Source organism: Eutrigla gurnardus (assembly GCF_963514095.1).
Source record: "Eutrigla gurnardus genome assembly, chromosome: 9".
In the NCBI taxonomy this organism is placed as follows: domain Eukaryota; kingdom Metazoa; phylum Chordata; class Actinopteri; order Perciformes; family Triglidae; genus Eutrigla; species Eutrigla gurnardus.
In genome coordinates this window covers 27,160,532-27,176,616 of record NC_139923.1, presented here as the reverse complement: position 1 = coordinate 27,176,616, position 16,085 = coordinate 27,160,532, and the positions used below count along the sequence as shown (strand labels likewise).

General features: G+C 44.8%; 1 protein-coding gene across 1 annotated transcript; it reads right to left on the bottom strand.

Moving 5' to 3' along the window:
- Positions 1 to 600: 600 nt before the first annotated feature.
- On the bottom strand, positions 601 to 15,874 carry n4bp1 (nedd4 binding protein 1). The gene is made up of 12 exons (XM_084016955.1): positions 15,343 to 15,874; positions 13,111 to 13,338; positions 12,757 to 12,930; positions 11,076 to 11,599; positions 9,840 to 10,215; positions 8,666 to 9,016; positions 7,542 to 7,777; positions 4,800 to 4,930; positions 4,440 to 4,536; positions 3,631 to 3,738; positions 3,384 to 3,485; positions 601 to 2,697 (listed from the first exon to the last, which is right to left on the bottom strand). Exons 1-12 carry the CDS (start codon positions 15,655 to 15,657, stop codon positions 2,307 to 2,309), a joined length of 3,033 nt encoding a protein of 1,010 aa, XP_083873081.1. The 5' UTR covers positions 15,658 to 15,874; the 3' UTR covers positions 601 to 2,306.
- Between the last annotated feature and the right edge of the window lie 211 nt (positions 15,875 to 16,085).

Below are 16,085 nucleotides of genomic sequence, written 5' to 3'. Positions count from 1 at the left end.
ACCCAAACACAGCACCCTATCCCAGAGAAGAGGGAAATCAGGAAGAATCCATGAAATACGTTGAAAGGAAACCTTTTTGTTGAATATGCAAGCAGAACAATGAACGTGGAGAATGAAAGCAAAGAATATAAAGAGTTTTCTCTTCTATTTTGGCTTGTTTACTACATTTTGGGGTCGCAGATGAGCCAGAAGCTGCAAAGTGAACCGTTAACAGCAGTGGCTGTATCTGGATGCACACTGACCTCTAGTGGACAAACTGCAGAAGTCAGTAATCAATTAACTGGTTATCTCTTATTATTTTTATTATATGTAATTGTGCTTTGGCAACACATTTCATGTCATGCAAATAAAGCCTTATGAATTGAATTGACAGAGACAGTGTCTCTCTCTCTCTGTCTGTCTTCCTGTCTGTCTGTCTCTGACAGACACAGACAGACAGACACACAGCCAGTATCATGTTCCCTCTGTGATGCCTTGAAAACCAAAAAGGCTTCACAGTGAGCCAGCTTACTGGTGGCATACTGGTCTGGTGTGGGAACCCCAGTATGTACCGCCGCCTCTGAAAACAACAAAGTTAAGAAACGATCATGTGACACGCTGTAGAGGAGACAAACGCTGCGCGCCCAAACACAGAGCCTGTATGGGGACTGCCGTATTTATTCCGCATTTTCACATACATAAAACAATGTGCACCGTAGCAAAAAAAAAAAAAAAAAATGCTTGTATTTACAAAAAAAGAAAAATCGATATACACAAATGAATCTTATAATACAACGAGAGAAAATCCTTCAGTGATCCTCACAACAGAGCAAGTACGAACAAAACTTACTTTTTTTGGACACTTTGTAAACTTTTTGTGCGGAGATTCTTTGTTTTTTTACAAGGAGATAAAGTGTGTGTGTATATTACAAAAAACTCAGATGCACATCAAATATGCAAGCTGTGGCCCACATTCACTGGTTGCATGAGGGTAAAAAACACCCCCGATACAAGCTTTTCCTTTCGCTCACCAGTTCTTACCTTCAGTGCATAAAATTGATCTATTAAACACTAATTACAAATGTAACATAAGTATATCTTTTGCAAGAGCAAACGCACGGCGTACGATTTCCATCGTCATTTAACTCAATCAAAAAGGATAAATCCAAACTTGTAGTGTGACTCTTAAAGCATCCGAGAACATGCTGATGTAAAACTGGCGACCGCATTCCTCCCGCAAACATCCCATCTAACCTGGAAACAAACAACCGATGCCGATGGGAGCGGATTCGGCAACCTGAGATCCTTTCTAAAACCACCGGAGAACGCGTCCACGACGACGGAGAACAAACACGCTGGATTATCGAAACGTTCCCGCCAAAAACGGTGTCGCCGCTGTGATCGATGGAAAACACGAGATCTACGACTGAAAAACAAACACTTTCCATGCGTTAAGTTGTTATCTTGATGGTATTTTTAGGAAGAATCGTGTCACGTATGAAAGGTTCTCTGGATTCAGTCGAAAATATAGGTACAATTTTAAAAGCATGGAGATGGCCAGTACTGCTCTAATGACAGAAATGTATTTTTTAATGGGAGAATAAGTCAGTGTATGTATGTGTGTGTGTGTGTATATAAAAATAAAACTGCCAATCTTTATACCTCATAATATCAGCACATGTTGCACAAGGTGACTCTTTCATGTTTCTTCTGAAAACTGGAAATATGCTGCTTCTCGAATCCAACAATGACGTTATTATCCGTATCTCACAGTGATTCTACGACGCCGAAGCTCCTCCAAGAACACCTGCTGCTGCCCGCCGCTGTTACAAAAGTGTTTAACTAATATGCTGAAAAAAAACATGCAGAACCTGTGAACGTCCCAGATTGTAAGCGATAGAAAGCTCAGGGACGGCGTATTTAGAGTTTGATGGTAAAGGAGGGTTTTTTTGGGGAAGGAAACCCATCGTGTGCTGATGATGTTGGTCCAAACGTTTTTCCGGTGCTGGTCCCACGGCAACGGGACCTCTGGACTGATTTATGAACAAGAAAAGCTCGGCTGCTCGACAAAAGGGGGGCAATTTGTGGATATTTTGGGCTTTGTGGATATCGAGTGTTGTTCACTTTAAATCAATTTGAGAGCAAAGAGGAGAGAAAAGTATGATTAAAATAAAAAAAACTAGTTTTTGCCCATAGCAGCTAGTTTGATGAACAGTCTTTATAATATTAACTGGCTTCCGATTGCCCTCCAGACCGGAAGAAATGGTAAAATAAATTATTGTGTATGCAGACTCGTAGATTCTTGCATATGGGTTCATGTGGGCGGTTTATCCCAGCAGCAGTCCAGACAGGGCGTTCAGGTCTCTCATGTACGGGTTGTCGCTGAGGATGCGGTCGATCCGCTGCTTCTGGTCGGGGAAGATGTCGTACAGCTTCCTCTTCAGCTCCGACGTCTCCCCCGGCGACCGCTGGGGAGGCGGCGAGGGCGAGGGCGAAGGGGTGCGGCGGGGCGGGTGCCACTCGGGGGGGCCGGAGTGAGGCCAGTGAGTGGTGGGAAGGGCCATCAGGCTGGAAGGCGGCCGCGGTGTGGCGGCGGGGGTCCGGGGAGCGGAGTGGAGGGCCTGGACGTAGACCGGCTGCTGCTGCTGCTGCTGCTGCTGCTGGGGGGACGGCCGGAAGTCTGGCGGTCTCAAGGGGGGAGGGGCGAACGGAGCCATCCTGACAGGAAGAAAGAGAGACAGTGAGAAAGGTGGCGTAGCATGTTCCCCGAAGACGATCGTCTTTAGTATGGGTGGGTAAAAATATGGATACGGCAATATATCACAATACTTTACCGTCCAATACAATATCGATTTTATAACTCCAAAGATCGGGAAAAAAATGCAGTGATGTTTGAATGCAGTTCTTTATCCTTTTTCATTTTATTTTCAATATTTATTCCAGTGAATTTCATGGGAATTAATAAAATGGAGAGGCTGTTTTGAATGAAATAGTTTTGACTCAATTTGTCCTCTGATCAATATCATCTGATGTACAAATACAGGTACTTGTGTTTTCATCTTTATTTATATGGCAATATCGTGATATCGTGATACGTATCGTATTGTGAGGTTCTTGCCAATACTCACCCCTACTGTCTAAACATTTTAATCACAGCATCCTCAGCAGCCATCAAACGCTAAGCTACCTGACTTTACCAACTTTAACCCTAAACGTGAGCTTCAGGTAGGCCGATTTATTCATTTATTTAAATGGTGAGAATTCTCTATTCGTGAGGTGCAACAGGCCGGTCATTCACTGCAACACGAGCCCCAACAGTAATGAGAGTATTTATGTGACATTGCAATCATATAAAGGATGGATATTAACAGGTTTACACACACACACACGCAGGTTAAACACACCTGTTGTCTTTACGCAGGAAGAAGTCCAGGTGAGGTCCGTTCTTCCCCAGGGGGTCATCAGGGATCATGAAGTGGTCCTCCACGAACGTAAACTGAAGCAACCTGTCAGTGGAAAGTCAAATTATTATTATTATTATTTTTTTTTTAAACAAACGCATATTTTGGATTTCAAGAAGAAGGGCCCAGTATGAAAACCTTGAGCAAAACATTACAGAGTTTTTGTTAAAAATGGAACAAAAAGAGTCACCTCTCTAGAATGATCCTACGCCAGGTGTCCGAGCTGTCGACGAAGTCCCTCAGGTTGTCGTTGGTTACGATGATCCCATCGGTTTTCTCTGCGAGGTGGAGCAAGAACCTACCGGAGAGAGAGATTTTAGATTTAGACTTCAAAATTAGTACAGAAAGTTTCATACAGACAATAAGTGACACAACTAGAAAGCATAGAGATATATATATATTTTTACATGTCCGAGAAGGAGTGGGAAGAAGTAAACACTTATTTAATCCCACCCCTTCTCCATAATTCATATCCTCTCTCATCCATATATTTTATGTTTTTAGTTAATTCTTTATCATTAGATTGCTTTTTTTTTTTTTAAATATTTATATTTATTTAATTTAATAAAAAAAATCTAAAAAGGTATTGAGATATTTTAATATCCAAACTATAAATCCATTCAGAATTTAAAATAAATAAACAAAACCGAGTGAAAAAACAAACCGGAATTTAAGAAAGAATAAACATTTTTGGCTTTCAAAACTTCAAAAAGTCACATTTGACATCACATGGCAGCGTTTCAGAGCAGACATGCGTTTCATCAGTCCTCTCGTTGGTAAATTACTCATCTCTGTAGTGGAAATAGTAGAGCGAAGCTGCGCTGAGAGTCGGGGACAGACCGTTACATATCTACGTGGGAGGATATAAAGCTCATCATGGGAGAGATGAGTGACTCAAACCGACTGAAAGCCTTCGTGTCTGGTGTGAACTCAGTCTGCTTTGTTTACGTCGTCTACGTAGAAAGAGCCTGGTGGACTCTCCTGGACAGGGTTGCGTACCGGTCGTCGTGCGACGATATCCTCTGGCCACACACCTCTCTGGAGGGCGTGAAGGAGAGCAGCCGCAGGTCCTCCAGCTGGTTCAGAAAGTGTTGCTCTGTAATGAAAACACACAATCACGTTACTATTGCATGACAAGGACAAAACATGCATGTTGCTTGTATGAAACGTCTGGTTTTTATGACCTAAAATGAAAATGATGAAATGAAATGATATTATATTTCCACTTTTAACCAGATGCAGCAACATGCAAAATAATGTGAGACACTTAAACCTGCTCATCATGGTTTCCTTGGCAACACAATGTGCTATATGTGCAATGTGCCCCCCCACGGTGTAATACACCTGCACCAGCCGTACCTGTTGTGTGCCGGTCTCTCTTCTGACGCCACTGGGGAACGAAGACCGTGATCTCCCTGTGGCCCCGCCTCCAAAAGGTCTCCACGGCGATGGCTATCCCTCGACAGGAGAAGAATCGATGGAGGCCGTGGCTGGAGAGGAAGAGGGACTTAATTAATCTGACTGGGACATTATTTGGACACAGCAGCAGCAGGTCAACAAAAACACTGATAAGTGGCGTCTCCATGGATACGACTTGGCAGGAGGATGGATGGGAGGTAAGGCCAGGTAAAAGGGAGCACTGGTACTGTGATGTCACTGGTTTTTGGCAGATAGAAAGAGTCGAGTTCTTTCTTTCCTTCCATGGACAGAGATGGAGACACACAGATGTCTTAACTGGTTTCGCTCGCCTCCCTTGCGACAGAAGTAATGCAAACCTGGCGGTTATTTCTGTGGCATTTGATACCAAACAGCACCAAAACAACAAACACAGCGATCTGACCCAGATTGTTTTTGGCGGTGACGTGGCCCTGCATGCACGCACACGTCAGACAGCCGTGATGCAACAAACGGGTCGCTAGGACACAAAAAACCACAAGACAACACAAACAACAAACACCGACAGAGATGAGAAACTCCCCGAGAGCAGCGAGTTCCTCGCCGAGCAGGCAATGACTGATGTTTTTCACTGCTGGCTAGTAGGAGGAGTCTAAAAAGCCTGACTAGTGCTGAAAGAAAATCTGACAAACGGATTTAAAAGAAATTAAAACAATTCTGGATGGAGCTTCTATTCACACACACACACACACACACACACACACACACACACACACACACACACACACACACACACACACACACACACACACACACACACACACACACACACACACACACACACACACACACACACACACACACACACACACACACACACACACACACACACACACACACACACACACACACACACACACACACACACACACACACACACACACACACACACACACACACACACACACACACACACACACACACACACACACACACACACACACGACGCACGACGCAGTGATCAGATCAGTGATGCAAACTTCAGGGAAGTTCCACAGGCTGTTGAAAGAGAAAGTGATGAAGGACACCACAACAGGAAGCGATTGATTGTGCAAGAGTAAAATCACCGTGGTAACCTGGACATGACACGATGAGGTAAAACGTTCTCCTTCAAATACCCTAAACAACCACTTCCTGGATCTTCCCTTGAGTACTTGGTGTGTCTCAATGTATTACCCAATAAAAACACAACGGCAAAATGTTTTTTGGGTTCATCCTGTGTGACGGATGTTAAGTCTGTTTAGGCATAACTTCTGGAAAGGAGGCAGCGAGGGGGAGGAGGGGAGTAGTGACACAGGATGTGAAAAGGAGGTGGTTGCAAAAGCGAGAGGTCAAGACAAAGTCATCCGGCGAGTGTGAAAAGGCTGCATTCCTTCCTTTGTTGCACAATTATTTCTGGATAAAACAAGAAAGTACAAACAGTTTTTTTTACAAAAAAAAAATGTCTTCCTTCCCAAAAACACCCCCTCCCTCCTCCCCCCCTCCTTAAATCGCGTTGTCACAACTGCTTTCGCTCTGCTGAGCTCACACACACATCGCTGTGTGAATCCGTGGGCGAGGTTTTGGTGCACCAACGCAATACGAGTTGTAGCTGCGGCCTACGCACAGTCACAGTTGGTTAACTGAGAGTACGACCGAGAGTGTGTGCCCTTAACTGATGATGATGGTGATGATGGGAAGGGGTGATCGCTTCTTGTGTAAAAAGTAGAAAAAAACGTGATGCAGAAAGCTCCAAGTGTGGGTAGGAATCTTTAACCTTAGAAATCAGTGTGAAACGCTGCAGCGGAAGATATCGCAACATGCTCCGATGATCTTTAAGCACCTTCTTTCGGGGCATTTTGTCATCACAATGTTCTCACATCTCTTCCATGAGAACCGCAGCCTCGTGGTCGTACGCCTCCGCCGACCACTCGAGGTGCATTGACGTCCACGTCTGCCAGAAAATGCCACTATTTCTTGTCATAATGGACATGTGGATTCTTGAGTCATGGTGTATTTTTTAGCTTTGGCACCAAAAATCTAATCAGTTCACACGTTAGATCCCCACGTCTTCTTCCAAAGTTCGCCTCCACGCCTGAGATTCACATTCACGGACTGAGTGCGTGTTATTAGGTTTGATAATGCCACATTCACACCCCTCTCCCGCTCTGACACACATCTAAAAAAAAGGAGCATTCAGTTGAGTGAAGAAATGTGAAATTAACCGTGGACCGACAAAGAGGTGCAAACTCATTCTCAGACTCACGCAGAGAAAAAAACATCCCCGACTGAAACCAACAACGCTGACAGACAACCAACCAATGAGTGCGAGATGAGAGATCTTAGCACACTCGGCTGCAGGACGAGCAAAATCATACACATATCATGTGCATGTTTGCTTGGAAGTGTGAAAAAAAAAAAAAACTGTATGCTGCTTAGTTTTGAGTTGCTCAATCTGACACATGCTTCAAATTATTTCTTCAAATTTGTGTCCATCACGATAACATCAGACTTCAATCTCATTCTGAGACATCCATGGAAGGGCAGATGCTGTTTTCTGTTACCTGACTTCTTATATTTGCCGTGTGTGTGTGTGTGTGTGTGTGTGTGTGTGTGTGTGTGTGTGTGTGTGTGTGTGTGTGTGTGTGTGTGAGTGTGTGGACTCACGCCATCGCTACGTTGCTGCCGTCTATGATGATGTGTCTGAGGTCCTGGCGTCCCGGCTCATTTGGCAGCTTCAGCGTGTACGGAGTCCGCAGCGACTGATGGAAACGAGCAAAACCAGTGACGGGGGGCGCCGGGGGGTCGTTGGCAGGAGGAATCCTGGTTCCCATCCCATGAAACCCCACATGGCCAATGGTCTGATAAGGAGAGGCCGCGGGCCGGCTGATGGGCTGAGCTGACTGAGGAGAAGAAGAAAAAGAAAAGAAATGTCAGGTTGGGCATCTTATTCTGAGCTCTGTAAGGCTAATGTGTGTGTGTGTGAAGGAGCTGTGTGGTAAAAATAAACGTATACATGGCTCAACAAGCAGAACGTCCTTTCGCTTCCACTGGTTCTTTAAATATCTGGTCGACAAACCAAAAGTGATTCTCCATCAGTAGAGACTAAGAACTGACTCATGGTTAAGTAATCCGTCTACAACTTCCCCAACTTTCCCAGGACATTAAAACAAATCCCGTCCAGCTGAACCCAAACAACCACCCAATAAGGATTCCCTCCAAACACATTTTAACATTAAAGTATTCCTGTACCAACATTGTGCAAATAGAGGTCTCCTATTCACTGAAAAGTGATTTTGCGATGTATTATGTGTGATGGAGGTTTAAAGTTTTCATATCACACTTGTAGGGCCACTGTAGGAAAAAAGAAAACGGAGCCGAGGGAGGTGGGCAATATACCCAGAAAACAAATAGCAAATTTGACAATTAATAAACTGGAAATTTGCCACATATAAATACACATATCGGATGTTGCTATGACAAGTGAAACCTACTGATAGCATACTCACAAATTTTTTCACAAGAGTTTTTCTTCTCTGAATATTACCCACCTCTTTGCTGTGTTTTTTTTCTGTTTTTCTACAGTAGCCGTAGTAAATATTGGCTTCCAAACACGTAAAACATCTTTTTAATAAAAAATCTCTTTTGTAAATTGTAAACTGAGACTTTAAAGCGAGCACAGAGACATTTTGCTCCACATTGATGTGAAACCAGTCTTCTAGTGCCCATGGATCATTCTGGGGGGGCGAAGGTCAAACCCGGTGACGGCGTGTACTGATGGTAATACCTACACTAGGAGTGGAAGCCAACGACGCGGTGGTGGCGGCCAGCCACTGAGGCGTGCTGCGCAGCGCCGTCACAGTCTCCACCTTCACCAATCCTCCCAAAGTCTGAGTCCCGCCCCTCGACAGGAAGTCCCTCTGAGAGCCGCCGTCACTGCCGCCGCCCCCTCCCCGCGCCAAGTAGTCCGTTCTGGATCCCGACTGGGTGTCTGGGTGCGGCACAGTCATCATCCGGGACTTCCTCCTATCTGCTGTTTTGCTGCTGGTGGGGATGACGTCGTCGTCCTCGTCGTCGATGGTGACGACCTCGTAGTTTCCTGCTCCGCCTTGAGCACTCGAGCTCCTCTTGATGGTGATGGCCTGAAATCACATTTGACAGGACTCGTCTTTGATGTTCATTTAAGGATCATAAGCAAGTTTTCAAAACAAATTAGCCAGCGTCATTTGAAAATGTCATCTTTATGGCCCTGATTTAGAAGAAGTGAAACATCTCGTCCTTCTAGTTACTTCTTAGAATGTTTTTGGGGGTAATGGATGTGTGTTAGTTACTATACATGAAGGTTTCCCTCCTCACTAACACAGAGGTGTGAAGGTCTTCTTCAAAGACAACCGAGACCAGCATGGGAGATTTCTTCAGTGGACTACATTCACCATCAGCACTGAATGGTCATCCATATAAAAGCCGGATCCATTTTCCCTTTTTTATGACGATCACAAATATTAACATCCACATTTTCAACTCCGAGCTGCGATGTTTCATAGACACCTTCGAGGCCAACTCGATGAGCCGATGAGGAACAACGAACGGGGACGGCGTGTGGTGCGATAACGTGAAGCAATAAAGAAGATCCAGTAAGATGAGTCATCGTTTTATGAAGTGATTGATTGGAAATGGCTTGAGATGAAGAGATCAGAGTGGGGGATCGAAGATAAAGGCGACTTTGAAGAAAAACATTTCAATGAGTCATGGTAGTGAAAGGTATCACAGCGGTAAAAGGTGATGTGGCGATAAAGATCAAATGTGGATTTCATGTGTGAGATGAAGGGGAAGAAAAACAAATATGATTCAGTACTTTGAGGTATTTTTGCTGAACATTAAAGAAACATCTCAGTGTGTGTTGTTCTGTGATTTCAACCCTCCAAACTTGGTCAGAAGCAAACAGTAGAAGTTTTTTAATGTTACCTGCTGAGTGCTGGTCTCGCTGCCGCTGCACTGCCTCCGGTGCCCCAGACCGTTACTTCTTCCTCCATGCTGGTTGGGCTTTATGTTCTCTTTAGACCTGCAGGGGTCTACAAACGCTCTGCTCAGCTCGCGCTCCTTCTCTCTGAACCAGGCGGCCGAAGAGGAGGACGACGACGAGGATGAGGAGGAGGAAGAGGAGGAGGAAGTGTCTGATGAGCGCACAGAGTTCAATCGTCTTACGATTTCCCCTCCGTGTGACCCCTCGTCACAACGCTTGGTTTCCTCCACGATTTTCTCCAGAATGAGGAAGGTATCTTCCGTCTGTCCCGTCTCCTTGACGACGCGCTCCACCACTTCCTGCTGGTAACCCATGGTTCTGAGGAAGATTCGTTTTTAAGAGAGGTACTGACTTACATAAAATTAAAAAAAAACTCACGTGCCCATATGCACATTGAAAGATTTATCGGTGGCTGTTTTAGTTATTGGCTGTGAAGACAAACCATCATAATTTCCACAGGAGCCGGTGATCCATGAGTGGATTATCACTCCGGTTACATCCACTCCCAGAAAAGCAGCTCCCTCCCTGTCCCGACCCTGTGTTTATTCCTATTACAACAACATCTTTATATTGAACAACTGTCTTATTGTTACTTTGATCCCCTCCCACTCCTGGTGACTATTTTTTCCCAGTGACTTCCGACTCACAGTGAAATAGACTTCCAACCCACTGAATTTGACAAAATATGTCTGCCTTTATTCTTATTTTGTGCTCTAAATTTCAACCATCAGGGCTCAGTGAGTATTTGCCAAAGTTGTAGCCTTGTTAGAACAGAAAACCCTCGTTGTCACTCTTCTACCACTGCTGCTAGGCAACCAAACACAAGGAGAAGTCGTACTACAAAGACCTCAATGTGGCTTTTGAGCCCCACCTCTTCCATTCAAATCACATTATGAAGGTACATCTTCAAGGCCAGTATGGACAAGAGGAACACTCACATCTTTAGTTCGGTCTTTGTATGCAACTATGGTGATTTGAGCACCACTTAAAATGTTAACCTTTTCCTTTAACATTAAATCAAAAATAAGAAAGAAATCCTCTTAAACTCTGTATAGTTGGACAAAAAAAAAACGTGAAAAGGAAATTTAAATTCAAACCCCCCATGTTCTACCGGACTACGACGACATATTTGATTAGCAGCCTTACTTACTAACACGTTGAACTATTTTGACTTTTACCTGAAGAAATTGACCAAGCAGCGGAGGTTGGTTTCTGGGCTTACTGCCTCCCCGTCATCCGAGACCGCTTCACCGGAGTCCAACATGATGGCACCGCCTACTGTGTTGGCTTTCCCTGAGGAGGAGGAGGAGGAGGAGGAGGAGGAGGAGGAGAGGCATGCCGAGGGGGTTTTGGATCTACAGCTGCTATTGGGCCCCCGGCCTTCTCTGTCCCTCTGTCGCTCCCTCTCTCTCGCCCTCTCCGGCGACTCGTCCCTCCGCTCCAGAGAGTACTGTCTCTTTGTGTCACGAGTCTCGCTCTCGGACGAACGCCGCTTGTGCGAGGGCCTGGTGCCGTTGAGCAGGACGGCCTCGGGACCGACCGCTCCGCCCGCTTTTCCACCTCCGCCGACGGATGCCGCTGCGCTGCCCTTCTCCTCGAAGCTGGTGCCCAGGATGCGGTTAGAGAGCTCCGTCACGGGGGTGCTGCTCTGCGAGCGGTCCTGGTCGACCTCTGCCCCGCTGGGATGCTGGTTGAGCTGAGCCTGGACGAGGAAACACAGTATCGCCTCGGTTAAGAAAAACACAGAAGTAGTTCCCCCCGAACGCTCGCCACGGTCGTGATTCATAGCGAACTTCCCTGCACGCTCATGGTTCTCCTCACCAAAACCAGAACTTGTGTCACTATCGCTTTCACTTACTGCACAGCTGCCAAAGTTATCAGACTAACAGGAACACTTGGAAAGTTTTTTTTTTTGCTGTTTGAACAGTTTAAATCATAATGTTCTCATTGGATAACCTTATCTCTATAAACCCTGCAACAATCTACATGTGCATGTTGATTGACCCTGAGATTAGTCTCAAAACGCAGACGGAACAAAATGCTTTGTTCTTGCAAATGCACTTTTCCTGTAAAACAGGAACAACAACAACCTGCTTTGCTTTGACCGATATAGAGAGGTATCCTGCAGCCGAGGACAAACAGGCCTTCACAGCAGTGGCATTGACCAAAACTACAATTACACCCTTGCAGATGTATGCTGCTGCCAACCAGTCATGTTGCAGTTTAGACCTGTCCAAAATGTCAAAATTTGATCCTATTACGGTCATAAAAAAGCATAAATGTGACCTTTGAACACTACCTTCCAACCAGTTGAACCATGAGTTCAATAACAGTTATAAAAAGAAGAAAAATTTATGTTTCCAGTTTATTCTGACCATTTCATTGAGAGAATGCAGCCTCCAAAATCAAATCCAGCAGCATCAGCTTCTTACAGTCTAAACTTTGCAACTCCAGACATTGTTGGTGGGGATCCATGTGTCGCTGAAGCTCAATGAATCTAATGCGTCTGCCATGAGGGTTGCGATGTACATAAACTGCAGGTTTAAAATGATGCGTAACAGGAGCACTATGAAAGCAGAAGCCCAGGAGGAGAGGCGGGTCCTCTGTGAAATTCCCTCTGCTGACATGTTTCCACAAACCCAACAGCACCTCTCTGTTATCACTCCATCCTTTATGCAGCGAACACGCACGCCAACCAGTTCTTGCAAATGTCAACTGGATGAGCGTCTGGAAAAAATGCCTCTAGAATAAAAGCCTCAACTGAATCCTTTCACCGTAGTTGCAAAAGTGAATTTGGCTGAGCTGCTGCAGTTATCCAAAGGCATCCCCAGGTAAAAAAAAAAAAAAGTATACACTAACCAGGGATGGTGTGATTGTGGTAGTGGGGCTGTGGGCCAGTCCCAGTAGCTCTTCCTTCAGGGCACTGGGCAGCAGAAGAAGCTCCATGGTGTACTTATCATCCCTTTCCTCCACGAAGGACTTGAACGCTCGTTTCACCGCAGATTCTCTGTCACTCGGCAGACTTTGCTTTTCCTAGATACAACAAAAACCCTTATATCATACATTATATATAAAAATATGAATTCACAAAGAAAATTGCTGTAAAGCCCTTTTCCAACTTCTAGATCTAAAAAAAATCCAGAAGAAAAAGTGTCCATGCAACAATTAAGAGTAAACTACAGTAAACCCACAGATCACTGGGGAACCCCTTACCTGGAAAAGTGCTACAAATTGCTGAACTCTGCTCTGGGCCATCACGACGGGTTCGGCCTGGCCCAACAGCCGCAGGCGGCCCGGCTCGGGCACCACGACTTCAGCGCTGGTGTCCCGTATGAGCCGGTCCAGGAAGAGGCCCCGGGCACCGGCAAAGATACAGTGCATGTCCACCGGGTACCACTCCTCCTTCTGTAGTTCTGGGTCACAGAGTCCTCGAACATATTCCTGCGTGACAAGGAGAAATGTATATTTATATTTATATATATATTTATTAGGGGTGAGTATTGGCAAGAACCTCACGATACGATATGTATCAGGATATAAAGAAGAAAACACAAGTACCTGTATATGTACATCAGATGATATTGATCAGAGGACAAATCGAGTCAAAACTATTTCATTCAAAACAGCCTCTCCATCTACACACGTCTAAACATGAATCTTTTTTCTTCTTCTTTTTTTTTTTTAAAACCCCTCCCCCCCTGCTGTGGAGTTGACACGTGCTGAAACTAAACACTCGCCACTGATTCAGGGAATCTCCTGGCTATGGGAAATGTTCGGATGAATCAGCTGCAGGTGGGTGCGGCGACTTCCTCACAGATACTGTGTCACATTTCTTTAGGGTTAATGTGTAAAAAGAAATATATGCAATACTGAGAATGAATGTAGAATGACTCAGCAATGACGAAGAGGTAGGGAGGGAGAAAGAAAGAAAGAAAGAATGTCAGAATTAAAAGGGAACAAGATCACAAATACCTGGGTGTGTCTTTTGTAAATTAAACAACTGATATAAATGAGGTGGTATGCGGATATATTGTAGCTGCTGGTATTATATGTACAAATACAACTAAATAATAGAAAGTTTTACAACACACTCCACTTGGGTTGAAATCAATCTACACAGTTTTGTGATTTTTTAAACAGTGTATTGAAGTGAGTTGAGTTTATGGATACCATGGTACACCATCCATTCCAAATGATATATAACAGCAGCCCACACAGAGAGGCAGAACATCTGTCCAGAACTGTGAGAAGCAGCTTCAAACGGAGGCCGATTATTAAAAGAGAAAACAACAAACGGGACTATTTTCTCTCCCTGTGGTCAAAGTTAGATGCAAACTTGTAAAGTACAAGAAAGTGCAGTTATGGGAATGATGGCAGTGATTTCCCAGCTAGAGGAAGAACCAACTTGCAACTTATGCAGGAATCCACTATGATTTCTGTGACACTGTCAGCGTGACTTGAGCGGACGGCAAAATAACCATTTCCACATCACATTCTCAGTTGACTGGCGGAGCTCAGAGCAGCTGGTTTTTTAAGATGCAGAAGTGTGACCGATGCGTTGACACAGGAAATCACACAGGAATGAATGAATCCTACAGATGCTAACAGCTAGTTTGCATACGTGTTGTGTGTATAATCTCTGAGTGCATCTCGAGCACAGACGGCCTTCACATTAATGGGAAGTTCACATTCGTGTCAGATGATGTTGAGCATCGGTTTGTTAGGAGTGCTGCCACATTAACATCCTTTAGATGTCAAAACTGAACTGCGATTATAGCCGTTTTTTTGGTTCACAGTCTTGAATAAACACATTAAATTTGTATAACAAAACTGTAAAGTTTGAGCTCTTTTCACAGAAATATTTGCCCATAAAATAATAATAATTTGGAATCTGGAATGACCTCGACAACACAGAAACCAAATGTCATGCCATTGTTTTTTACTGTATAAAACAAGGTCAACAGTGTGTTGACATGCTTGTGACGTTATGACTGCTGGCTGTTTACACAGAAATATCTGATCTCAAATCGGTGTGGGTGACGTTACGCGTGGTGGCTAAAAAGGAAGCGACATTTATAGGTTGACTTTATCTCTCAGTGGGCCACATATAACACATCAATTGATTGATATATATATATATATATATATATATATATATATATATATATATATATATATATATATATATATATATATATATATAAAGTGAATATGATGGTGAAAATGTGGGATAAAAAAGGCAGAGACGGGCTCCAATCAGGGGGGAACTCACACACCTGTTCGTCGAAGCCCAAACCGCCACCGGTGCTACCAACTTGGTGTCATCTTTTAATAACAATTATTACATTATTTTAAACAACCACCACCGACACCTCCCCTTGTGTAACGGCGGTTTACCGATGTGGAGAAAAAAAGCCAAGCGAAACGCTACGCCGTGGAGCTCACCTTCGCCTTCGACACGTCGTCCCGGTTACCCCGGAGCTGCAGCCATATCTGCCGGGATGTTTTGCTGCCGTGCGGCTGTCCCTGGTGGTCCAACAGACCGATGATGGTGAACGTGACTTTAAAAACCTGCTCCACACGAGGCTTGGCGCACTTTAGCTCGGCCTCTTTCTCCTCCAGCACCGTGAACTCGTCCACGGTGGGGCCCTCCGCTTGCTGCTGCTTCGCGGCCGGCGCGGGGAGCCTCCCGCCCGGCTGCTCTGGGTACGCAAGCTCGGTGACTCGTCTCATCCCGAGCAAGGGCCGCGTTGTTGACATTCCGCCCCTCGCTGCGAACGTCGCTCCCGACGCCGTCGTCTCCAATATTCACGCCCGTCGGTGAGCGCAGGGAGCCCCTGGCGTTTTCATGGCATCTGTCGGTGTGTACTCCGAATCAACGAGGCGACGTTTACGGCGTCTAACGACATGGACACAGAGGTAGAGAGCTAGCTTAATAACTCGGAAGCCCCGAATGACGTTTCCGGAAAGTCCCAGTGATGGCGTCATCAAAACACGACATGTTAAGCGTGCTGCTCAAAGATGTTTATCTTTTTTTTCTTCTTTTTTTTTTTAAATAATTGAATGTTGTTTTTTTTTCAAATATGTTTATCTGTTGCGGCGGAAGAAGCGCTCACATGTTTGTGTAAAAGTAGTCATACATTTAAAAAATACAAATAAATATCGGCACCAAATTTACTTAAGGTGCC